The following is a 25522-nucleotide window of genomic DNA, read 5'->3' as shown; positions in this document are numbered from 1 at the left end:
GTTGGGATTCCAGGGATGCATTATGTGCAGTTCAATGGACATGTTTTGCACACACAGATGGGAATGCTATGTTTCCAAATTATCATGTGTTTTCTATGTACATAGAAATTTTCATATCAAATTGACAATCCATTCTACAATATTTTATTCAAATGTGGCAGACAACCAGCTGCCTGTGCTAGCTAAAGATTTGCTATGCAGCATTCCCACAAAACATGTTACTCAGAACTCAGTTGAACAATTTGAAGATAAGCTCTAGCCCAACAGCAATAATTTGAAAATGATTGCTTGGCATGTCAGGGAGATATTGGAGCAACTCTAGAGGGGTCATATTATTGCCCACATAACAGCCAGTGAGAAAGAGGCACCAGTTGTACTAGTGAGATGTTGCTAGTACTGCATGAGTGACAGCATGCCCTGTGCACCTAATGTATATAGGGTGTATTTTCAGTTGCGGAACATGGTGAACAGATTATTATTTGGTGCCAAATAGCATGTCTGAAGTATTAAAAACCTGGCCTGTGCTGGCCAATAGATATTCTTTATCAAACTCCTTAGTACTAAGATCTGGTGGGACAAACCAATGCTTCTCCTTTTTTCACTGAAATGTGGCATGTAACATGTGTTTTGTAATCCACTTCAACAGGCATATCAATGGTTAGGCACCCATCTTGAAAAAATGGATGAAACATGCAACTAAATCAAATGGCTTCAAGCTTGGAATATAGTGGGTGCATTTCTTTCTCCACACAAACAGAAACATGCTCCCATTCGTCACTGGTGATCACAAGTCTTGTAAAGCGGTGAAGCGACCCACTCCCATGCCCCTAATGTAAGGTGCGGGTTAGTCAAAATCTGTGGATAAAAACAAAGATTTGGGGAAAAGAGGAAGTTGCTTGCTAAATGTGATGCTGCTGTATGCATCTGCTTTTACTCACGCTTCTGGTCTGCCGAAAACGCAAAGTTCTGCTGTCTTGATTGTGTTGTGATGAGCTGTATATGCTTCAGGCATGGTCATGCAAATTCATGCCACTCCTCTTCGTCGATCGCGAGATCTGACGCTTCTGCCACCACTGAGACCGGCCTCTCCGCAGCCTGAGTGTTTGCAGGAAGTTTTTTTCCATTTTAAGGTGGACGTCCAGGTGCTTTATCAGTGGCAACCCTGTCACCAGCTCTGTGTCCTGGTTGAATAACTGGCCATAATCTGTGATAGCGAGGTTCACAACCAGCAGAGTGAGCAGGCAGACATCTTCCTGCAGCTCAAGGTGGCATTTCTGGACATGTTTTATGGCATGGGCTCCGATCTCTGCATCCTTTTCACTCATCACCGCCAAAAACACAGTCGAGGGATGAAACTAGCACTTATCCCTCTCCATGGAAGACTTTAATCTTTTTCATGTAGTTTGGGAGAGACTCAGGAGCTGCAGAAAATGTTGAATGTTCTCTGACTCACTGACGTAAACACCTGCCGCGGTCTCTTTGCGGAGCGCTTCCGTGAATGACCGTCCCAGTTGTCACGTCACGCCGTCGACCTTGCTGAACAGCTGCCGCATATTATGTGCGTTTGCATGCGGGTGGCAAGTGAGCCATTAAACAGGTATGTCATTGACCCGCTTCAACAGCCGGCAGATACCGCTACAGAGAGCAGCGTTTATCAACGTACCATCACACCCAGAAAAAGTCAGGTATCCACCATGCTCGCAGGATGTTGCCTGGTTTCATTGAAGTGGTCTGTGACAAGGAAATAAGCTAATGGGCTTAACAAACAGGGAGGTTAAGTGTCCATTGTATTATCCACAAAGCTCGGCTATCGCATTCAAGAGGTCTTCGTGATCTCCTGCGCTTACATGGGTGAGATCCCTGCAACCGTCAAAGTATAGTGAAGCCGGGGCCAAAATGCGTTGACGATTGGCTCTGGTCTGCGGTTCCCCGTTTTTTTTTCTTCCAGAGTTTTCTCTTGCTCGGAACACGATTTTGAAGAAAAAAATGGAGAGCTTTTAACTTCCGTGTTGGGTTTATCTACGTTTTCCGGTTCAAGTCTAAAAAGGGTAATTTTCAAACGGTCGCATCGAGGAAAGTGTCCATCACGGATCCAAAATTTAACGGGGGATAAACCATAAGGACGGCTACATTTCACACCCAGTATGCTAAAAACTTATGAGCAGTGCATAGACACTAGATTGCTTAATATTTCAAGATTGTTATTTTAAAGAAAGACGACGATTTTGATCTTAAAATCAGCATTATTTTGGGACTTTCCATACCTTCCTACTTTTCAATACGTGAAAAATGTGGGTATTTCATACCGACTCATCCAGCGAGCACCAATCTGGTACTCCCAGGCTAGCCGCCGCTGTACCCAGTGTCGCCTCCCCCTAGCATCGGGTGCCCGACGCGATCTGAGGCGGCACACGGGGGAGAGTCATTGATTGACATGCATCATGTCTAACTTGAAGGAGGATATGCTTTAAACAAACAAACAAACACGTTCAGTACATCGGAATGTGTAAAGGGGTCGTGAAATACACTGCTTATGTACTGTCTAGATGACACGAGTTTGCAAGGGATATTGTTTAGCACCATCATACACTTGTTCGTTCGGACTACCCGAAATTATGTTTTGTCTTTGGTCATCCGAATTTGAAATAAAGTGTGGGTGCTGCTGGATGTGGAGCCAGGCAAGTGGATGTACAAACATTTCGGTCTTCGGCACCATGTTACAGTCATGCATTCCCAACGTCCTGTCATGAGGCACTTTCAACAAGCACCCAGCCATGTAAAATGTTTCACATAAATTAAAACATGTTTAAGGCGAGCGTTTATTAACATGTCCGGAACAGTAAAGCAAGTCAGGCCCTGGCGAAGTTGCGTACACTTCCAGATGTTTGTCGCTGGTCGTCTTGTCGATGTAGTAGTCACTCATGTATAAGACAGTAGTAATGGGTTTATTCCTCGCAGAATAACCAGGAAAATGGAGAGAAAGATGCGTTGATATTGTAGCAGCATGGCTCTATCGAAACACATATCAGCGATAAATTCAGAATTGCCCGCCGATCCTTCTCGATAATGCAGCCCTTTTTTGAACATTCAGACGCAGTTTTTACAGATCACCAACATTGAGGGGATGAAACAAGGACCAATTGATAGCCATTACTGCCGCGATACAGTGCTCATCTAATATTAAGAGTACGCGAATAGTACGTGCGCATGCAACCGAATTCAAATAAACCGGCATTGCGCACTACGCTTCACCCAAACTTTCAAGCGAATTCAACTAGGCATGCATCACGTATCACGCATCATTTATACATGCAAACAAGTTAAGTTAAATAGGCATGCAGCATCACGCGTCAGGCAGCACTCATGCACGTAAACGATTGTAAGCTAGCACGCATCACACATTAAGGCGCTCGTCGCATTCGCATAATCGGCCGTGGTGAGCCGTTTTATGAGACTTATTTTTACACTAGACACTAGACTCACTTATTTACCTGTCTGAATGGTCCTGTGCTGTGTAGATGACTTAGGTCTTTACTGCACTTTGAGGAGTATAGGGTCCATACTTCCCGGGATGTGAGCCTGAGTTTATTTGTGTTGCCAAAAAGTGGTCGCGTAAGGGGGTGTCCCTGTTTTATTTTTAGCGACCCGCATGTGTTCATTATCTCAAACGAACCCGTCGTCCGACAGCAAGTGTTCCCTCCTCCTACCACCCATCCCTCCAAGCGCTCTAGATCTTTTCACCTCTTCCAACATCATACTTAAAAGTCCCGGAAAATATCCTCTGGCCAACAGCAAAGTTCATTTTTTATTTATGCTGTTCCTTTCCTTTTCACAGCTAAATGAGTTGTTAAGAGCTGTATGGAACATGCACGAATTACATTCAGATAGTGGAAGTTGGATGCGCAGATCCACAGGTATAATTTTACCGGAGATAGTTGGCTTGATAAACAGCTCCACTTCTGACGATGTGCGTTGTGTGTTCCTCCTTTCTGTTGGTGCCAGTGCATCGAACTATGAACCCCTTTCTGTCACGTGTATTCTCCAACGTAAAAGCTAAATTCGGATGCTGAATGTTCATGAACTCAAAAAAAATATTCAAGGGTACACTGTCAGTGCGTCCATATTCCATCGATGAATCTAGCTAGGAAAGTTGGTTTTAATGGGCTGGCGGCCAGGGCCTTTGTGCCGAATTGGTTCAAAAAATGTCATCGCCAGAGAGATAAGGAGCGCATGGGTTCCCCATTGTTGTGCCCATTTTCTGTCGACAATAGTCGTCTCCAAGCGGAAAAGATATTTCTGGAGACGCTGCGCTAAAAGATTGCAAACATCCCCTTTGGATAGACAGAGAGCATCAATTTCACGGAAATAAAAGGACTCACTGGGTTGCCAGGTTGCATGACACTTAAACATAGGCGTGCACGGGGCAAGCATCGAAGCACAAACAGTAAATGTGGCGAACATGAAACCCCAGCATTCGCGCGGCACTTACCCTCCCCTTGGCATTCCCCGACCTGGAGATAGTCCTGTATTTGGTGGCTTACGAACAGCCTGCGTTTGTGTTCAGTGCTTAGCAGTTGTAACGCCAGCAAAATGAAGCCCTCACATGACTGCCAGATTAATAGAAATATCGGTGTCTTCCAAGAACTGGCGAGCAGAATAACGTCGGGATAGGCCCACTCAAACCCGCCGTAGGTTTTCCCCATTTTCAAGACATGGCTTGTGCTTTGCATCACTACTTTCGGAAAGTCTGATGCCTTGTCCTCACATCTCAGGGTTTTTTTACCTTTCATTGCCGTGAAATGGCTCAAAAATGTAATATTTTTGGATGGTGTTGAAACGTGTCGTCGTTGCGAATTGTTGCCTTCCAGGTTCTACATCAGTACGGAAATGATTATTTTGATTTAAAACTACACCATTGGCAATTTATGGCCACGTTCTTTTCTTTTTCAGCCTGCTAAAGCACCCGAACAGTACACAAACCGTCTCGAACACAGCAGGCACCTATTTTAAATTTGAAGGTGTCTTCACTGTGTTTATCGTCTAGAAATTCCATTTGAGACTGTTACATGCTTACGCTTGCGTTTTGGATCCAAAATATTTCGTTTCCATTCAATAAACATTAATTGCCCATTATGTTTAACACCGTTATATTACGGCATCCACATTTTGGAATCCGAATCTGCCTGCGCGGAAAAGCTTCTGCGTCACAAACGTCATCAGCTATTACCACAATGAAGATGATTGATCATAAAGGTAGCTTAGGAGAGATGCGAGTTCATGCTTGTGTTTGTCTCAACTCCATTCACCTTGTTCCAATGGTCTGATACGTGACAGCACGTGGATGTAGCCCTTGGAGGTAGCACATAGGCGGTTGCTCACTGCGATTATGTTCACTGGTTTACGTTGACGTTGCTGTGTTTCTCGTCGCAACCGACATCTGTGTGGCTGCGAAAATGAGTGTGGTGGAAGCCGAAAAGGTCTGTAATGCTATAGCTGGCTTTTGCCGTACGTGTATGATGGTGCCAAACTAAGCATAATCTCGCAGTGGATGTTGGGTAACAGCTGTGACTAGCGGTGACACTTTGTATATCATTGTGTGTAGTCTGAGTTCCGGGCATAACCACATCTCTGCAATGGGGAGGACCGGGATTGTAGAGATTAAAGGGAGTGTTTCTAATATTTTCTATTTTCCAAATTCACGCCAAGGGGGGTTTTGCAACTACCCATGGTTAATTTTGGCGCTTAAATGTGCGTTGGGTCTTGCGCAATTACACCGCCAAAAATGAACCAATCATTGGATAGGAAAGGACGAATGCATGTGGTGAGTAACCGCGCTTTAGTGATAGGGAGAGCGCTGGCGGTATAGAGGGTTACGCACTTGCAGATCCATTGCGTGATTCGAGACGGAAAAATGTGATACCCTGAACATGCCTGGTGTACCAGCGACATCGCAGCAACAATAACAGCGCATGTGTCCTGCTATTTCGAACACTGAATTCGGTGCACGTGCATTCGAAATGCGGTCATTTATATCAGGGTATAGGCATTGGAGCCGCCTACAGACGCTGCCAAAACAACGTACAACAATCGTATTTTCATACAGCCTGGTGTAGCCGATTGACACGACACAATGCTTGTGCCTCATCTCAACATAAAGTAGGTCAACGTGAATTAATTGCGGTGCGTATCAACTGACCAGCCGTACCACACGGCCAAACCCGGGCACTCACAGCCCTCAGCTGAATGTAAAAAAAAACAAACATTAACATATCGGGCGCCACCATCGCTGCGCTCGCAAACTGCTGTCAACGCTGACAAGCGACATCCTCGAAAAGCCATTGGCTAGAACTAACAATACCTTCTCAATGATTTCGATGTGTTTAGTAGTGAATTTTGCTTGTGGGCTACCCGATAACTTCGCTCTTCCATACAAATCAAAGCAATCTTGGGGGGTTGTGACTAGATCTCGTCAGTGGAGGCGAATTAGTAGAAACCAATAGCAACAAAACCTTCAATTTGAAATTCCCTGCCATCCTACGTGCACAGCTAAAAATCCCAACTTGACTAGGCACACTCCCTTTAACTGGAATGCGAGGGGCATACACATGTCAGAAATAAGTAATTTCAGCGGGGAATTGTAAAAACGTGCATTCCTCAGGTAATCAAAATCCAACTTCCTAAACTTCGGTGGCATGATCCTGGGTGTGCTTATCAATCCTTGTCTTGATTTTCCTTATATGGGGCAATGGGGGTCAGTATGAGGTGAGAACAAGTTTTTTCAGCACACTTATTACTGGATTCACCCAGGTCAATTTAAAACACATCACATGGTACCATCTGCAATTTAGCAATGTTCACGTACACCCAAAGATCATTTGGCAGATTTTTGTAACTGAATTGTCACTCCGTTCGTTATTCATTGTCGAGGCTTGCTGTTAAAACATTAACCTTTTTAGTGTGACCTAAGCCTCATTGCAGGATATGATCTGCCCCCCCCCCCCCTGAAAGTCACACCCACGGTCACCATACGGTGTTCAACGTATGACTCTCCCAGGAATTCCTGCCTGTGCTTGTTGAAAATAATCGGCCATCGAGTAGCGTTTTAAGTGAGCCTTGGATTATTTGATACATAAAGCCTAGCCTTCATAGGGGGGGGGGGGGGGAGGGGGTCTTGTGAACCACCCCATTAGGTTTTTCTTGTGGTACCTGTCGGGTATGCTGTGCAATCGCACCGAAATTTGGATGCCTTCTGTGTTATGTATTGCGCGTGTTCTGGCGCCATAAACGTGTCCCTTGAATTTCGGGTTTCTTGGGAGCGACGGTAGTTTGGGAGCCTTGCCTGGCGATCTACTGCCGGTGTGGGCGGAGGCCGGCAACCTACCATTGCGCGGTCTGGCGCGGTGGGCCGACACTGTCGCATCGACTGAACCCTTTATCAGATGCGTACGCTGGAGACAGATTACATTCCATTGTATTCAGAATCGGACAACACATACGCCTGTTGAAGTTTTGCGTCGCCAGGAGGCATGGCCCTGTGCATAAGAACATGTAAAGCCGAACAAATCTGTTAATGTTGAGAAAATCTTACCTTTGACCTGGCGTATTAGTGACAGTGTGTAGCCTAGGGACGCGCAGTTATTGTCAGCCGCTAGATCTCGTATAGAACAATGCACTGTAATTTTTTCTCGAGGCTCCACCTTTTTTAGTTTAGGAACGGCAGGGAGGCGCATCGCCCCCCCCCCCCCCTATCAGTCCATGCTATTAAAAACCGCGAATCAGGGTCAGAATTACTATCTGGTTTTCATTGCCATCCAAACTGCGTCGCCGTCGCCGTTTTTGCTAGGTGTGGTCGGAAACAGTGATCCGACAGCTTCGGTCTCAACACCTGTCCGATAATAAAGGTGTGCCACATCGCTATCCATCCGTTGTGGAAGTGTTTTGGTAGGATCTGTCGGGGAGGAGGGGGAGGGATGAGCAACACCCATCGGATATATTTAACTCGTTCTACGTATATTTAATAAGAAATCTTGTTGGCAGGCCCAGAGCCCCTCAACGCCATGCCACGCCGTGAAAAATTGTTGTGTTCATCGTCTGCGGAGTTGAGATCGGGGCAACATGGTTTCCGGTGTATGATGTACTCTTATCAGCTGGGCTGGGAGCTGAGTTGGGGGGAGGGGGGACTCTAAACAGCTAGCTCGGGTTCCTAGAGACCGCCTGGCATCTGATGTATATTTTCTACCAACTCAGATAAAACAAACGTTGCTTATTATCACGATTTACTATCATACTGTAACAACATGGTCTTTAGTGGACAGTGAATGGCGAGGAGGTGTGGAATTGGGAAACGCATGTACTTGAGCAGGGTACTAGACCAGCAGTATGGTGATTATACCTTAAAAAGGAAGCGACAGGAAACAATTAGCAATCAGTCAGATTTTGTTTGTTTCAACCAATTTTTGTGTCGTTACATGTCGCACATGTGACATGTCGGAAATTTTATAATGTTTCGACCTCTTCTTTAGTGGTGACATCTCTCCTTCACCTAAGTAAAAAGCGATTTCAGGACACTCTCTGGGCTCTCAGTAATGTTGCGAAAGGACAGCCCTGTGTCATATTTTCGATGGTTACCTGATATCTACGTACTGCGCTATGAAAGAAGTGAGAAGGCTTTTATGAATTATTCTTGCTGATTCCATCATGCATCATGCACTGCGAAACAACTAACCTAATTACGCCTTTCAGCTGGATTTTCTTGCTGTTAGGTGGCAGCACTCTCGCTGTCAGTAATGCATAATTAATAGGGACGACTTAAAATCGGCTTGCGCAGCCTGAGTTCCTGATCGATCTGGGGAAAAAATTATTGTTGTATTTAGTTGTCATTGCGCACCAAGTTCCATTGGCTCACCGTGCTCTAAGAATATAAAGCCCGATGGCACACACTACTCAATGATTGGACGGTTGTCCCTGCGAATTGCGCTGTATCAAGGACATCTTTGCCGTCCGAAGTTATAAAGGCGTAAATGCCATGTTTTGGAAATGGAAGTTGTTCATATGGTTTGACGTCGTTCGAAGAAATACATCTTGAAATCTGCATCTGATGAAAAGGCAACGTTTGAGAAAAATTCAGCTTATTTTTTTTTAAAAATCCTTTCAAATAATATCAGCATGTTTATTTCAACGGTATCTGGAAATGTTTTTCTGGGACAATTTAACTTGACGACACCTAGGCCTTTTTTGTCAATGGACGGCAGTTCTACGAATGGCTCTGATTTGCCTTGAAAGATCGTTTCAGAGTTGGAGATGAAAAAGCCGAGTACAGAAACCGATCATTCTGATCGTTTCGATCATCTGATCATGACTCTTTTTTTGCAGGACTGGAAGCTTCGAGCGTTTTGCGGATATGGATGATAGTCAAGGTATTTTTAACTTTATGAGTGACATCCGAATGTTGTCCTGACCGATGTCTGGGTGATACAATGGTTTCACCTATGTTTTTAACGTGCCATATTGAGTCCGCCACGTAACCAGGATTTCGCCCAGGAAGTGGTAAGCCGAGCTTAGGGGCCCTTTAGCTGGGGAAGCCTCTCTCGGTTAAGCAGATCCTTTTAAGCCGCTGCTGGACACGACGCCATAAGCCCCATGCGCTGTGCTACGACACTTACCCGGTTTACATGGGCAGCCGAGGATAATTCGAATTAAGATCGGAACGGATCATGCGACGTTAACCCTCTCGGCGAAGGGCGTTTACATGGGCGAAACCGGCTTTACGTCGGATTAACGGTCGATAGTTCGATCCCGCTTAGCTCGAACCAAGGAACGGGTTATGGGCGAAAACTGCGCTTTTGAGGCGAACTGAACAAAACAAGAAGAAAAAAGCCGGTACTCTGCGTATGGATGGCGAATGTCACGGGCCATGGTGGGCGCGAGACAGCTTTGAGGGCGAGGAGGAAGATGGACTCCGTTGGAAAAATGATCTGTGCGGGACTCATAGGCTTTGTAGCTACAGCACAAGCCATAGCACTTGAAACACAGGAGTTGCGCAGTCAGCACTGCCAAATCTGTCACATAAGCAGTGTTATATGCAAATTTTTACTAGCAGGAAACTGGCTAGCACGAAATCAGTATTTTCTTGTATTGGCCAATGACACTCACAAACTTACCACACTCATCAGTATGCCACCCAGCATCATGTCATCTACTTTGCGCAGCCCAAGAAACACATTACTTAATCCCGCACCAATGCATTTATGAGCAGCCTGCAACAGTGAGCTAAGCTACAGAAATGACTCATGAATGCTACATAGTGGCAAAAATTGTGTAACTATGTTGTCTTTCCCCATCCAATGCATCATCAGTACCTGAGGGCAGCATTGCCATTTAGACTTGGCATGGACTGGCAAGTCAGAATGCAGCTATTTGCTTTCTTGACATACTATGGTTGAAATACTACTTTGATATCCTTGCAGTCAACAGCATTGGCTGATATGGACTGATGGCTAGGTGGCACAAACAGCCGTGTTCGCACAGTCCAAAGATCATAACGTGAACCAGCCCCAGAGCTGTCATGACAAAAGCAATCTGGGCTCAAAATTCATAACAAATGATTAATTATAGCAACAGCTCAATTATCCACCTCATGGTTTGCAAAGATACGTGTCACAAAAAAGCACCGAGGCAACATATTTACTCACCAGTACAAAAACAGGTAATGATGTGCACTGCAGATGTTCTCTGCACATCATGTGGCATTAGGTTAGGTTTACTTAGTTTATGCACTGTTTTCTTCCACATGAAATGCACAAACCTGGATTTGACAGAGTACTGATGACAGCTAATTTCATCCAGTGCTCACATTTGCTTTCTTGACATTTTGGAACCATCACTGGGCAATTTTGGTCCCATCATTAAAAATAGTTCAAATTCTGCACTGACTGCAATGATCTATTGCCTATATTTGTTGATCCTTTGCATCATGCAGGAATTATTGAGTTACCTATCTCACACACATTAAACCGACAAGCAACAAACAGCCTAATTGCATCAAAAACAAATATTCCAGCCCCCGCTTCCTTGCCAGTTGGTCTACCAGTGTGACGTAACTTCATATTTCCTTGACAAGCCAGTCACCAATATCCAGCACATCCCTCCTGCCAATAGGTGGTCAACCAAATGTTCAAGTCACAGGAGGAATGTCTGCAAAATCAATCCTGGGGCATTTATGTATTCACCTAATGAAAGAAACTATTGGTACTCCCTGCAAGAATTGTTGAACAGTTGAATTACCTACCTCGTGGCCTGCAAAGACACCCATCACAAAAAAGCACCAAGGTGACATATTTAATCACCAGCATAAAAACAGGTGATGATATGCAACACAGACGTGTTCTCCATGCAGCATGTGCCATCGTGTTAGGTGTTAGTTTATGCGCTGTTTTCCTGCACATGGAACACACAAACTTGGATTTAGCAGAGAAATGATGACAACTATTTTCATCCAGTGTTCACATTTGCTTTCTTGCTGTTTTGACCCCATCATTGGGCAATTTCGGTCCTACCATTAAAAAGTTCACATTCCGAGCTGACTGCAATGATCTATATTTGTTCATCCGTCATATCGTGCAGCAATTTTTAAGCTACCTTCCTCACACAAATTAAACTGACAAGCAACCAGCAACCTAATTTAAGGAACATCTGCAAAAACACTCCCGGGGACTTAAGGTATTAACTTAATGAACGAAACTTGGAGGCATTCTCTGCAAGAATTTTGAGCAATCCAAAAATTAAAATGAGAACAAGTCAAAGCTATATAAAATAACCATATTACCTCCATCTGGCTTTTGGACGCATGGAGCCTGCCCCAGATGTAAACTAATCTAACCTTTAGGCGGAAAGATAGCACCAAACACCGTCGACGCCTGCTGTCTGCATAGATCAAGCGCCTAGCAAGGCTAAATTACGTGAGCATTTCTGCGCTGCTAGCCACTCAAGGCCCTCAATAATAAGAGTAGTTTTAGCAGCATGATGTCAACTTCACCTTCCTTCTCTTTTCCCTTACCATCTTGGACTTGAACCGTCTCGAGCAATAGCTAAAAACCCGTGGAAAAGCGGTAACACCGCACAAAGCTGAAATGGCTATGAACAGAACTGCGTGCGCCAGGCATTTTTCTTTTTTTTTGTTTAGACAGCTGACGGCCGATAATTCGGACGAAATCCCTTCCTGAACGGATGATCCTCTCACGGGAAGGGATTTCCTCCGGCGCACGATTCGAATCAGCGGAACGGCGCGTGAGTGTATTACCCTGTTTACATGGGCAGCTGTGATTCGAATTAAGCCGGGACCCGTCCTCGATCCGAACTATCCGGCCCATGTATACACTCACGCGCCGTTCCGCTGATTCGAATCGTGCGCCGGAGGAAATCCCTTCCCGTGAGAGGATCATCCGTTCAGGAAGGGATTTCGTCCGAATTATCGGCCGTCAGCTGTCTAAACAAAAAAAAAAGAAAAATGCCTGGCGCACGCAGTTCTGTTCATAGCCATTTCAGCTTTGTGCGGTGTTACCGCTTTTCCACGGGTTTTTAGCTATTGCTCGAGACGGTTCAAGTCCAAGATGGTAAGGGAAAAGAGAAGGAAGGTGAAGTTGACATCATGCTGCTAAAACTACTCTTATTATTGAGGGCCTTGAGTGGCTAGCAGCACAGAAATGCTCACGTAATTTAGCCTTGCTAGGCGCTTGATCTATGCAGACAGCAGGCGTCGACGGTGTTTGGTGCTATCTTTCCGCCTAAAGGTTAGATTAGTTTACATCTGGGGCAGGCTCCATGCTTCCAAAAGCCAGATGGAGGTAATATGGTTATTTTATATAGCTTTGACTTGTTCTCATTTTAATTTTTGGATTGCTCAAAATTCTTGCAGAGAATGCCTCCGAGTTTCGTTCATTAAGTTAATACCTGAAGTCCCCAGGAGTGTTTTTGCAGATGTTCCTTAAATTAGGATGCTGGTTGCTTGTCAGTTTAATTTGTGTGAGAAAGGTAGCTTAAAAATTGCTGCATGATATGACGGATGAACAAATATAGATCATTGCAGTCAGCTCGGAATGTGAACTTTTTTAATGGTAGGACCGAAATTGCCCAATGATGGGGTCAAAACAGCAAGAAAGCAAATGTGAACACTGGATGAAAATAGTTGTCATCATCACTCCGCTAAATCCAAGTTTGTGTGTTCCATGTGCAGGAAAACAGTGCATAAACTAACACCTAACATGATGGCACATGCTGCATGGAGAACACGTCTGTGTCATCATCACCTGTTTTTGTGCTGGTGATTAAATATGTCACCTTGGTGCTTTTTTTGTGATGGGTGTCTTTGCAGGCCACAAGGTAGGTAATTCAACTGTTCAACAATTCTTGCAGGGAGTACCAATAGTTTCTTTCATTAGGTGAATACATAAATGCCCCAGGATTGATTTTGCAGACATTCCTCCTGTGACTTGAACATTTGGTTGACCACCTATTGGCAGGAGGGATGTGCTGGATATTGGTGACTGGCTTGTCAAGGAAATATGAAGTTACGTCACACTGGTAGACCAACTGGCAAGGAAGCGGGGGCTGGAATATTTGTTTTTGATGCAATTAGGCTGTTTGTTGCTTGTCGGTTTAATGTTTGTGAGATAGGTAACTCAATAATTCCTGCATGATGCAAAGGATCAACAAATATAGGCAATAGATCATTGCAGTCAGTGCAGAATGTGAACTATTTTTAATGATGGGACCAAAATTGCCCAGTGATGGTTCCAAAATGTCAAGAAAGCAAATGTGAGCGCTGGATGAAATTAGCTGTCATCAGTACTCTGTCAAATTCAGGTTTGTGCATTTCATGTGGAAGAAAACAGTGCATAAACTAAGTAAACCTAACCTAATGCCACATGATGTGCAGAGAACATCTGCAGTGCACATCTACCTGTTTTTGTACTGGTGAGTAAATATGTTGCCTTGGTGCTTTTTTGTGACATGTATCTTTGCAAGCCATGAGGTGGATAATTGAGCTGTTGCTATAATTAATCATTTGTTATGAATTTTGAGCCCAGATTGCTTTTGTCATGACAGCTCTGGGGCTGGTTCACATTATGATCTTTGGACTGTGCGAACACGGCTGTTTGTGCCACCTAGCCATCAGTCCATATCAGCCAATGCTGTTGACTGCAAGGATATCAAAGTAGTATTTCAACCATAGTATGTCAAGAAAGCAAATAGCTGCATTCTGACTTGCCAGTCCATGCCAAGTCTAAATGGCAATGCTGCCCTCAGGTACTGATGATGCATTGGATGGGGAAAGACAACATAGTTACACAATTTTTGCCACTAACTATGTAGCATCCATGAGTCATTTCTGTAGCTTAGCTCACTGTTGCAGGCTGCTCCTAAATGCATTGGTGTGGGATTAGGTAATGTGTTTCTTGGGCTGCGCAAAGTAGATGACATGATGTTGGGTGGCATACTGATGAGTGTGGTAAGTTTGTGAGTGTCATTGGCCAATACAAGAAAATACTGATTTCGTGCTAGCCAGTTTCCTGCTAGTAAAAATTTGCATATAACACTGCTTATGTGACAGATTTGGCAGTGCTGACTGCGCAACTCCTGTGTTTCAAGTGCTATGGCTTGTGCTGTAGCTACAAAGCCTATGAGTCCCGCACAGATCATTTTTCCAACGGAGTCCATCTTCCTCCTCGCCCTCAAAGCTGTCTCGCGCCCACCATGGCCCGTGACATTCGCCATCCATACGCAGAGTACCGGCTTTTTTCTTCTTGTTTTGTTCAGTTCGCCTCAAAAGCGCAGTTTTCGCCCATAACCCGTTCCTTGGTTCGAGCTAAGCGGGATCGAACTATCGACCGTTAATCCGACGTAAAGCCGGTTTCGCCCATGTAAACGCCCTTCGCCGAGAGGGTTAACGTCGCATGATCCGTTCCGATCTTAATTCGAATTATCCTCGGCTGCCCATGTAAACCGGGTATATACATGGGCCGGATAGTTCGGATCGAGGACGGGTCCCGGCTTAATTCGAATCACAGCTGCCCATGTAAACAGGGTAACTGAATCGAGGAATACATTTTGAAACGTTTTCTTTGAAAACCTGATTGTGTGTGTGTGTGTGTGCGTGCGTGCGTGCGTGCGTGCGTGCGTGCGTGCGTGCGTGCGTGCGTGCGTGCGTGCGTGCGTGCGTGTGTGTGTGTGTGTGTGTTGGTCAGCTCTGCCCCTGTGCATTCCAAGGTCACGTATGACGGGTCAGGCCGTCTCCCTAAACTAGTGCGTCGCCTCCGTCTAGCGTGTACCCAAGCCTCTTATCACTATCCCGTCCCATAAACATGCGTCCATTCGCCGGACGGGGAGGCAAACCCGCCGTCGTCGCCGGCAGCCATGGGGACGGACTCGGAGCCGGAGTCGGGATCCGCGCCGGAGCCGGAGCCTCCCGCCGCCGGCTCCAGCGAGCAGGCGGCGACGGAGCGGGCGCCGATGCTGGCGGCGGCGCTGAGCAGCAGCGCTGATCAGGAACAGACGACGCTGGACGTGTCGGACGCCTCGGGGGGCTCGCCGCCGGGCGACGACGAGTTCGGCCTGGTGGAGACCGCGCTCAGCGCCCACCTGCGGCCCGTGATGCGCCGCTGCGACGACGTGCTGTCGGCCGCTGACGCCGTCCAAGTGTCGTCCATCACGTCTGAACAGCGCCGCGCGCTCGGCAGGTCAGCGGCGGGCCGGGGCCGGGGCCGGGGCCGGGGCCGGGGCCGGGGGCGGGGACTGAGTTTATATGTTGTCTTTATCTACATGTCCGACCAATCCCACTTTCACCGCCCGGCGCAGCTCCCGCACGCGGGTCTTTAAAAAGGCGTCGGGAGGCTACAGAACTGGTGCGGGCAGGGAAACAGTCTTCAACGACAGCTGCCGTCAGTTATTGATCAGCTTTGGTATTGCTTTTCTAGGGCCTTCATTATTTTTTTAAAGAAATTATTCATTGTCAAAACCTGGCTTAAGTAAAAGGAAAATCTAAAAAAAAAACGTAAATAATTTAATTCCTAACCGAACGGTCTGCTCAACAGAGAACAACAAAATATCCTTCAGCTTTACGCTCGTACCATAATTTGATGGCGACGCTCTGTAGATCGATAGAGAAAAGTGCATGCCTTTATTTAATGCCCCTTGCATGCGTTTTCATACCCTATTAAGCTCAGGTTTCTTGGTGGAGAACATGCCTTCTCTCCAATGCTTAATCCTCCCCAAGAGCCAGATGCTTGAGTAGCCGTGGATTTCCGCGTGCCCAAGCGAGTGTTTAGGATGGTGTTTGGCGTCACTTTAATACCTTTTAAACAATCGCCATTTGTAGTAGCTTGACATTTAAATGTAATCAAGGCAGCATTTAAAAGAATTGAACATAATTTTAACCAATATATGATCAATTCACGCAGTATTTGTAGGCATATGTTAGTGAAGCATATGTTTTCATGTACATATTTAACGTGCTACAATTATTTTCACGTGCAATCCAGAAACGTTGGATTATGACGTAAACGAGATGTCCTCTGTTCTTTCTCTTCTCCCTAGCGATCCGCCCCGTCAGGAGAGGCGGTTGTTGTTCTGAGCGCGGCGCTCGTAGTCCGGCGTCTGAGCGCGTGAGTGTCGTTGGTGGACGGTGGGTGTATTAAACGTGTGCTGGTGAGCAGTAACGGACCTGGGCACTGAGTGCATTGAAAGGAAATGTATGTGATATGATAAAAGATTCGGCAGAAACTCGCAAGCAGTATCCCTCGTTTAGCCGTGTGAGTGCGGCACGCGATGCTGTCGAAGTTTCAGGAACAGCCTATTTGCATCTCCTGTTGTTCACAGAGAACAATTTTTATACTTTTTCCAATATACAGTTATGGAGAGCAATACGTCTTAGGGTCAAAACACCAAGAGACGCCCAAATTTCAGGCAATGGTTGCCGGTCAGATCCGGGCGGCGCGGGGAGAGGTCATGACCACACAACATTTGGCAGTGACAAACAAGTTATATTATATGACACAGCTTATGGAGGTTTCCGTCCAATAACCAACCGGATCTGGGTGAAATGGAGTCATGCTTGGTAAACCTTTAATCATGGCTGATGGTGCGTTAAACTAAAGCGTATTCCTTCTCGGAGCTTGGATGCGTATTTCGTCAATACGATTCTTAAAAGGCATTATCTTGGCACTGAGCTCCACCGGCATTGCTGATTAGATGTTGCGCTTTTTTAAATGAAAACCGCAGACATGGACCGTATGGATGATGGATGATGATGACATGGATGATGGCCAGAGGCTGCTGGCCCTGCCTGTGCCGACTGGCACTGATGGACGCGCCGCCCGGCAGGCTGGACGGTGACGGCGACGTGACGCCGCGCGCCGAGATCGTCACCGACTTCGTCAAGCTGGAGGTGGAGGAGCACGAGCTGGAGGACCCGGGCGACCGGGATGACCTCGACTGGGAGGTGCCGACGGCCGCCGAGAACGACAGCAGCTACGGGCGGCCGTACCTCACCACGGCCAGCGACCGACGTTCGCGCGCCACCGGCGGACCCGGCCCGAGCCGCGGCGTGACGCGCGGTCGGCCGCGCGGCTCGCGCTCTCGCGGCCGCGGTCGGGCGCGCGGTCGCGGAAGGGGCCGGGGCTCTCCGGGCCGCGGCCGGCCGGCGGCGGGCCCCGGCGCCCGGCCGGGCGTCACATACCTGCAGGCGGGCCGGTCGGCGGCGCGCCACAACGGCCCCATCGAGGTGCTGGAGCTGCCCGACCGGCGCGTGCGGCTGGTGGTGGTGCGCGACAGACTGGTCATACAGAACACCGACGAATCGGGTGAGAAGGACGGCCGCTGCCCGCCGTCAGGTCCTCGAACGAGCGGGCTCCGTGCAGTGGTGCGGTGCTCTGGCCAAGCCATAAGAACCGTCTCAAATATCCTCACTTGATTTGTTGGATGACGGCCGGCTATATGACGACTCTGTCATGTGTGGCAGATTGAGTCGCTGGCGCGGTGCCCATTGCTTCTGCATCGTAGACGCCACGCTGCTACTGCAATGTGCCTGCCTGATATTAACATGAACCTCTTCTGAAGGTCGCTGATAGATTGTACCGCAGTGTGTTTTTGTCATTCTAAAAAAGGGAACGCGGCTCACGTCGTCGCGTACCTTTTTATGAAGCGCCAGCGACTGCATTGGCCTTATGAGCCCTCAAAAGCTATGGTGCAACCAGAATTCGAACCCGGACCGCCACGTTCGAGTCCAAGGAGCTAACCACTCGGCCGTGATACCCCTACAGCAGCATGCTATGGTCTTTGTCTGGCTGCCGCCGTGGTGACTTACTGGGTGCTCCGTTGTCTTCCAGATTCGGAGCCTACCCCGTCCCACAATGACCTGACATTTATGGAGCTTGTTAAGATCAAGGAGGCTGTCACCAAGAAGGTGGATGAGACCAGCGCCGGAGGTAAGATCAAAAGTCGGCAGCCCTGTGTAAGCGTCAGAACGCTGAAGATGGATGTGCCGAAGGCGAGCAAGAGACCATGGAGAGACGCAGTGCTGATTCGGCGGTTCACCTTTTTTATGGATTGAGATGCCACGTTGCCCGAAATCTGGGCTCTGGCTGTGAAGCGGCTGTTGCGGGGAGTGCGAGCGCCGCTGGAGCTGTGATCGTGCGCCACGTCCGCTCGTCTCGTACGCCTGTCTCTGGCGCAGCGGTGTGACAGCCTGCGTGCGCTGTGTGTCGTCTGCCGGCGCCGCCCCTGGCCGCGCGGGGCGAACCAGGGGCGGTGGCCGTGCGGGGTCGGGCGCCGGTAGGCCGCATCACCCCCGCGCCGCCGCCGCCGCCAGGTCCCGAAGAGCATATCCGGCGGCTGCGCATGGCGCGGCGCCAGGCCATCTCCTGGGTGGAGACCCGTCTTCGATCCGAGGCGCAGGGAGACATTACGCCCGTGAGTACCAGGCGGCCCGCCGCCGCCCCACATCGGTCGTACTCACTGGCACGTAGACGCGCTGTTCTCTTTGTATATCAGTTGACATGTCTGTGCACTTTACGATCCATGCCATTTCTCGGCTGTGGCTTCATCATAAGTTCACTGGGGGCAAGCACTGTGCTTTTGCGGTGCGCTTTGAGCCATCAAAATGTTTATTGTGTATTAATTTTTTTCCTCATCCGTACTGAGATTTCGCGTTTGTGGTGGAGCTGTGCATCATGTTCTTGGCTTATCGAACCGTTCGTTGTTTTCTGACTCGCCGACTGATCGCGGGCTCAGGGTTGCCACTCGCCCCTGCTCGAAGCCGACCCTGACCGCTGGTGTCTCCCTCACCCGCAGAGCTCGCACGGCAAGCAGGGCAAGTCCAAGTATGACGCGCTGATCACGGCCAGGCCGACGACGGCGGCGGCGGCGCTCACGCCGGCCCGGGCCGCCACCGTCAGCTCGTCACGTGGCAGGGGCCGCCCGCTGCTGCCCAAGCCACGTATGTGAGACCGCCGGCGGGACTGGGACGGGCGGCGGCCGGGGCAGGACAGCCGACAGACTTGGACGGGAGGTGGGCTGGCCAGGACAGCCGACAGACTGGGACGGGAGGTGGGCTGGCCAGGACAGCCGACAGACTGGGACGGGAGGTGGGCTGGCCAGGACAGCCGATAGACTGGGACGGGAGGTGGGCTGGCCAGGACAGCCGATAGACTGGGACGGGAGGTGGGCTGGCCAGGACAGCCGATAGACTGGGACGGGAGGTGGGCTGGCCAGGACAGCCGGCAGACTGGGACGGGAGGTGGGCTGGCCAGGACAACCGACAGACTGGGACGGGACGGTAGGATCGGGTGCTGACAGCACCAGCCGCCGGCGGACGGACTGGGCGATGTGTGGGCGCCGAGGTCGGTCGGGCGCTGACGGCACCAGCTGCTGACGGACGGGCTCGGCGGTGTATGGACGTCGAGGTCGGCCGGGCGCTAACATGCCGTGACCCTGTCGCAGCGATGGTGCGCCTCACCGGGGCGCACGGGCTCGGCGGTGTATGGACGTCGAGGTCGGCCGGGCGCTAACGTGCCGTGACCCTGTCGCAGCGATGGTGCGCCTCACCGGGGCGCACGGGCTCGGCGGTGTATGGACGTCGAGGTCGGCCGGGCGCTAACGTGCCGTGACCCTGTCGCAGCGATGGTGCGCCTTACCGGGGCGCGGCACGTCACCGTCGAGGGCCAGCCGCCGACCGCCGTCGACGCCGACGACCCCGACTACGACCCGACGGCTGGCGACGACTTCGACAACGAGCGCGCCCGCAAGCTGTCCGCCGCCACCCGGCCGACACGTGAGTCCTTGGCAGCCGCTGCTGACGGGGATGACCAGTAGCCCGCCGCCGGCCCCCAACCGTTTGGTAGCCACTGCCATCACCGATTACTGGCCGTGGGGTGGATGGGGCCTGCCATTCTTAACCCCCACAGAAACGTGCTTAGACAACTATTGGCCGCAGCAGACGGGTACACGCAACTTCGAAGGGCCGCTGGTAAATGCCACCAGTGGCCAAGTGCAAAAATTAAAAAATAGAATCCCCAGTTTTTGAATGGATGGATTTCTGGCATCACAAGCTCACGCTAATCGGTGCATTTTGTGCGAGGCATGATCCCTACCATCGGATCGCGTGGCGTAAGTTCAAGTATTGCAATGCTTGGCACGCCTCGTGCCGTCCTATGGCGTCGCCGAGCTTAAGCACGGGCGTTACCTCCGGCTGCAAGCCATACGCGTCAGGGGGAGATAACAAGCACGCGAGACACTCGAGCCCACCCCAACATGGGCCACAACACGCTTTGTAAGAAGTAACTACTGAGTGCCTGGAGGGCAGTAGGCATCACTTCGCAGCTAACAGTATATTATAAATTCCCCTTACATAGCTTGAATTTATTCGAGCAAAAACCTAACGCCAAAGCGAATAACACTGCCAACACCCTAATACAATGTACAACACCCCGCAGTCAACACCTCTGTCTCGTATTCGGCGCACTGAGTTTCAGTTTTACCAGTTAGTAGCCGGGTAAATTATACAATTTCCATTACAAGCGTGCACTAATTTGCATGACTGTACCTGACCACAATGGAGTGTACCAGAACTAACGCAAGGTTTGCATCATAAGTGTACGAAGCGAGCTATTTACAGCACATAAAAATACCAGAAGTAGCACACATGCCCGCAACGTAGCACAACATTATCTATTTGCAGCTAATTGTCAATCATACAACAACAAATCAGATGATCTCTGTTGAAAAATAACGAGATTATCACCTCAAACATTAGCACACCTTGAGAACACCTTGACCAGTCACTTAGGCAGAAATCAACAGCCGATAGCCTATGTCACACTGTTTAAAACCGACTCGCTGTGCAGTAACCGAGTCATCGCACGATCAATTATGATACAGAATGTTTAGAATTAGTCGTGTCGTGTAAGATTAGACATACTGGGACTTCGCAAAGAGCAAGATATATCAGATTAACCCAGATGCATGTCAAATTACCTTAACACGCGCCCGGATGGCGGGTTCAATGCTCTTTGTCGGTGGGGGTCCACTTAACCCCCTGAGATCTCAGAAACTAAGAGAGCTAGAGACACCAAATTCACAGGGTGTGTTGGCCTGTACGTGAACTCACGTGCGTCAAAATTTACGGTTCCTAGGTGATGACGTTGGGCCAAATAAGGTCGCACAAGGTCAAACTCCACAATGGTGTCCAAGTGCCCTCAGACCTCATGCAACCACCATGAACCTAGCGACCTGTCCTAAGCAGAAGGTCACCTGTGCTCATTGAAGTTCAGTGACATTGTTTCACCTTTCGAAGGTCACGGTAACCAAAATCTTGCGAGACTGCTTTGATTTTTGCATTTGAATGAGCATCAAGGATTAGGCAAGGCAGTATGTTCTTGAAAACAGAATGTTGACCTGGGTCATTTTAGGTTTGTGACCTGTACTGGCCTTGTAGAAGTTCATGAACGACGAGTAATGTGGTTCCTGTTAGCAAATTAAAAGTCAATACTAAAAATGCCCTCATCCAGCATGCTCTGGAGTGATAAAACAGGGTGGTTTTGATGTTGGCCTGCCCCTCATAAGTTACCCTGGGTCTGTGGAATATCTGGCCTGTAGAAGAATATCTGTGTATTTGTAGGTCTATGGTATTTATGGCCTGTAGAAGAATGTGTATGTATTTGTGAGTCTATGGAATTTCTGGCCTGTAGTCGGGATATTCTGGCACATTCTGCCCTGTGGAGGACCTGTTGCCATATGTGATGGACCCATTTGGGCTTGTACTGGGGCCCATTTAGACTTATAGAGGGCCCAATATCGACTTGCAGTGCCCATTCTGGTCTGTGGAGGCCCCATTCTGACTAGCAGTTGGCCCATTAGTAATTGGACAGAGCACGTTCTGGCATATAGGGGGGCCATTCTGGCTTGAAAAGGGCACATTCTAGCCCTTAGAGGGCCCATTCTGGCCTGTGGAATGTCCATTCTGGCATGCAGAGGGCATATTGTGGACTATGGACGTCCCAGGCTAGCCTGTAGATGGCTCTTTCAGTACTGTAGAGAGCCCATTTTGGTCTATGGAGCCCACTTTTGGAGGTCCATTTCCTACCTGTAGTGGGTGGGCCCATTCTAACCTGTACATGGCCTATTGTTAACTGCACAAGGCATACTTTGTCCTGCAGAGAGCCCATTCTGATCCTATGGGGCCATGCTGACCTGTAGAGCACCCATTATTGACTGTCTGGCTTGGTGGTGGGGGTGGGGGGCACCATCTTATTTCAGGGGCCAACTTTGGCATTTTGGGGCTTGGCTCCCAACTTGAACATAGCTCCTGTGCCCTGGTGCACAGTCATTACCAATTTCAACACAACCTTTATTCTTAGGCATTAGATGTTGCAAGAGTTTTTTCTCACAGCTATACGTCTACAGCTTTTCACACACAAAAATAATGTGAAAGCTAAGTGCATTTCGGCCTGGTCTGAGTTCTGCACATTCAAACAGGTTCAGACTTCAAAAGCCTTTCTCACACCTAACAAAATAATTGAAAGTAAGCTGCATCTTGGCCTGCAATGCATTTATACCCAAACAGGAAATTCAGTGCAGCAATGTTTTAGGGGTTCTGGTGAAGGGGATGCATTTTTTGGTGGATTGGGGTTTAGATGGGCTTTTTTGAAAAACTGAGCCCAACATAAGTGGCTCAATCTGCACCAGATAAGTCTCATAAGTTTCATTTACACCGTACTATGAGGATTGATAGGCCAAAAAAGCCAAGATGAAGACGTCATAAACCATTCGCCCGTGATGGTAATGATGATTTCGGATTTGGGCGTGTGTTCCACGTAAAAAGCTGCCCATTCTAATTTTACATTAATAGCAGTGTGTTAAATATTTACGTAGACAACTACGCGGTCATCTGCGGACAATACAGGTGTTAAGGTGTTACCCGGTACACATGCATGCACGGCACGACAATCGTTCCGTCCACCACCTCGAATTTACCACCAAAATCAAGGTCCCTGTGCGACAGGTAGTCGTGTTCGATGTGACCTCAGCAAAACTATGTAAATTTCTTAAACCGCAAGATGCCGCCAATACCCGTAGGAGGATTTAGGAAAAAGTTCCTGGCGACCTGGAAACAAATATACGTAAGCACTCTACTGGTGCTAATAAAAGGTTTGTGATTGGCCCACCGGCAAGGGTGTGTCACCGAGAAGCACATTGGTTGACGTTTGAACCATTGCGTCATATGGATCACGTGATGATCCCATTCTGAAAACCTTAAGTGCGCCTCGAATAGAGCCTATAAGGTTAGACGCCATAGGGGAGAAATCAAAGCCATAGTATAACGTTTCGTTGAATTCGCGGAATGAAAGCTTCGTGTTCGTATGTCTTAGTTTCTAAATAGACTGTTTCAGGCTTTCGTGGCATTCATTACGCAAACATTTGGACACCCTTAAGATGTTGCCAACATTACGGAACACACACGTCGGAAAAGGAAGACAAATGGAATCATTACTTTCATTGTGGTGAGCAGGAAGTCAAATGGAATTGCTCGCGCGGCTTCGGCTACGTCAAGTTGAAGTTTTCAGCTATTCGGAGGTTGTTTGAGAAAACTGGTATTGCGGATCAGATCGTACGCATAGGGTGTAGCAGTAAGTGAGGAGTACAAAAAAGGGGGATATTCCCTTCAAGAACAGAGTTGTGAACTGTACGCAGTGGCCGCCAGGATGGTTAGTTCAGATGAATACCCCATACAAATGTCGATCACTCCCTTTGATCCTGTATGTTGTGAGGAAGAGGATTTTCATGATAAGTCGATTAAGTTATTATTTTAGCCTTGCACATCCGTTCCCGTGTCATGTCCGTTGCAGAGTTTACCCAGGCTCGTGTGAACATTCAGACGACCTTGAAAACGCAGAAAATCAACCGCGACCTGGTGATTCTACAGGCCAAACAGCGTGATCTGCAGAACGTGGTAAGTTTGGGGAAACAAATAGTCCTGAAATAACGGCACTGCCGCGGACAGTGGGTCGGGGGTACCGGGTGCAGAGTGGAAGCCGATAACGGTGATTGGCGGGGTATGTGTCCACAATACGTGTCTGGGCGCAAAATGACCCTAGAAGTCGACGCGCCCTACAACCCCAATCATCATCATCATCACAATACGTGTCTGACAAGGCAGTGTCTGCACACGAGCGACTATTCGCAGACCCTGCACACAGAATGTCTGTCGATCCTGCTACCATCTATCAACGAGTTTTGAAATCGCGCCACGTGGTTGCGGCGCACTGCAGCAGAACTCTGACCGTGACCACCGCCATGTTGACCATCATCTCATTATCATGTGTTCAGCATAAATTGCTCTTTACATGGATAGCTGATTTTTTCATTTAAGTCCGTGGGGTGTGTGGAACGCGGTATACATAATGATGCTGTCGTGATGGACATACGTATAACGTAAGAAAAGTGCACAGAGGCACTAACTTTCCACGATGTCGCGTGTTAAATCTCGACATGAGCACTGCACTGCTCCCGAAGCCCCAACGGCTGGCGGCAAGCGGTTTCAGGACGAGGCCTCACGGTATGGAAACGTCGTGCGCGGCATGGACATTCTGAAAAAGGGCACACTCATTTTAACAGTTCCATTTGCATATCGCCCCTAGCCTTCCGTGAAGATTCTGAGCGTTAGCTTCGACGGTACCCTGTGCTGGTAGTCGCACGTCCGAATTAGTCAAATTGTGTAATTACATCCTGTTATGTCCATATTCGTATTGGATTCGTCACCATTTCGCGACGGCAAACTCCTTATCGGAGCTAACGTTTTCCCTCACGTCATGCGCTGCCTCATTCCGGGGCGTAGCTGTTGCGTGCTATCCCAGCCAAGTGCAAAAGGTGAATTTCGCGGCGTGGGCAGGACGCGAGCGCTGGCTGGCCAGGGGACCGGGACCACACGTCATCGGTCTTGGAATCCCGCCCGCCCCTCATGCTGCTGTTCCTC

General features: G+C 48.5%; 1 protein-coding gene across 1 annotated transcript in view; it reads left to right on the top strand.

The window, feature by feature from the left end:
- LOC119102721 (uncharacterized) overlaps nt 1-25522 on the top strand; it is a 35473-nt gene that overhangs the window by 1346 nt on the left and 8605 nt on the right. Inside the window, exons 2-11 of the mRNA XM_037226178.1 lie at nt 9373-9416; nt 15410-15734; nt 17377-17591; nt 17665-17687; nt 17738-17855; nt 18381-18479; nt 18863-18963; nt 19345-19489; nt 20171-20323; nt 24396-24499. Of these exons, the coding sequence (XP_037082073.1) occupies nt 9401-9416; nt 15410-15734; nt 17377-17591; nt 17665-17687; nt 17738-17855; nt 18381-18479; nt 18863-18963; nt 19345-19489; nt 20171-20323; nt 24396-24499 (1299 nt within the window). The 5' untranslated portion in view covers nt 9373-9400. The remainder of the gene's footprint in view (nt 1-9372; nt 9417-15409; nt 15735-17376; nt 17592-17664; nt 17688-17737; nt 17856-18380; nt 18480-18862; nt 18964-19344; nt 19490-20170; nt 20324-24395; nt 24500-25522) is intronic.

The sequence above is a fragment of the Pollicipes pollicipes genome, unplaced genomic scaffold (genome assembly GCF_011947565.3).
Source record: "Pollicipes pollicipes isolate AB1234 unplaced genomic scaffold, Ppol_2.1 Scaffold_5724;HRSCAF=6776_pilon_pilon_pilon, whole genome shotgun sequence".
NCBI lineage: Eukaryota > Metazoa > Arthropoda > Thecostraca > Pollicipedomorpha > Pollicipedidae > Pollicipes > Pollicipes pollicipes.
The sequence above is the reverse complement of the archived record's forward strand: the minus strand, read 5'-3'. Positions and strand labels throughout refer to the sequence as shown.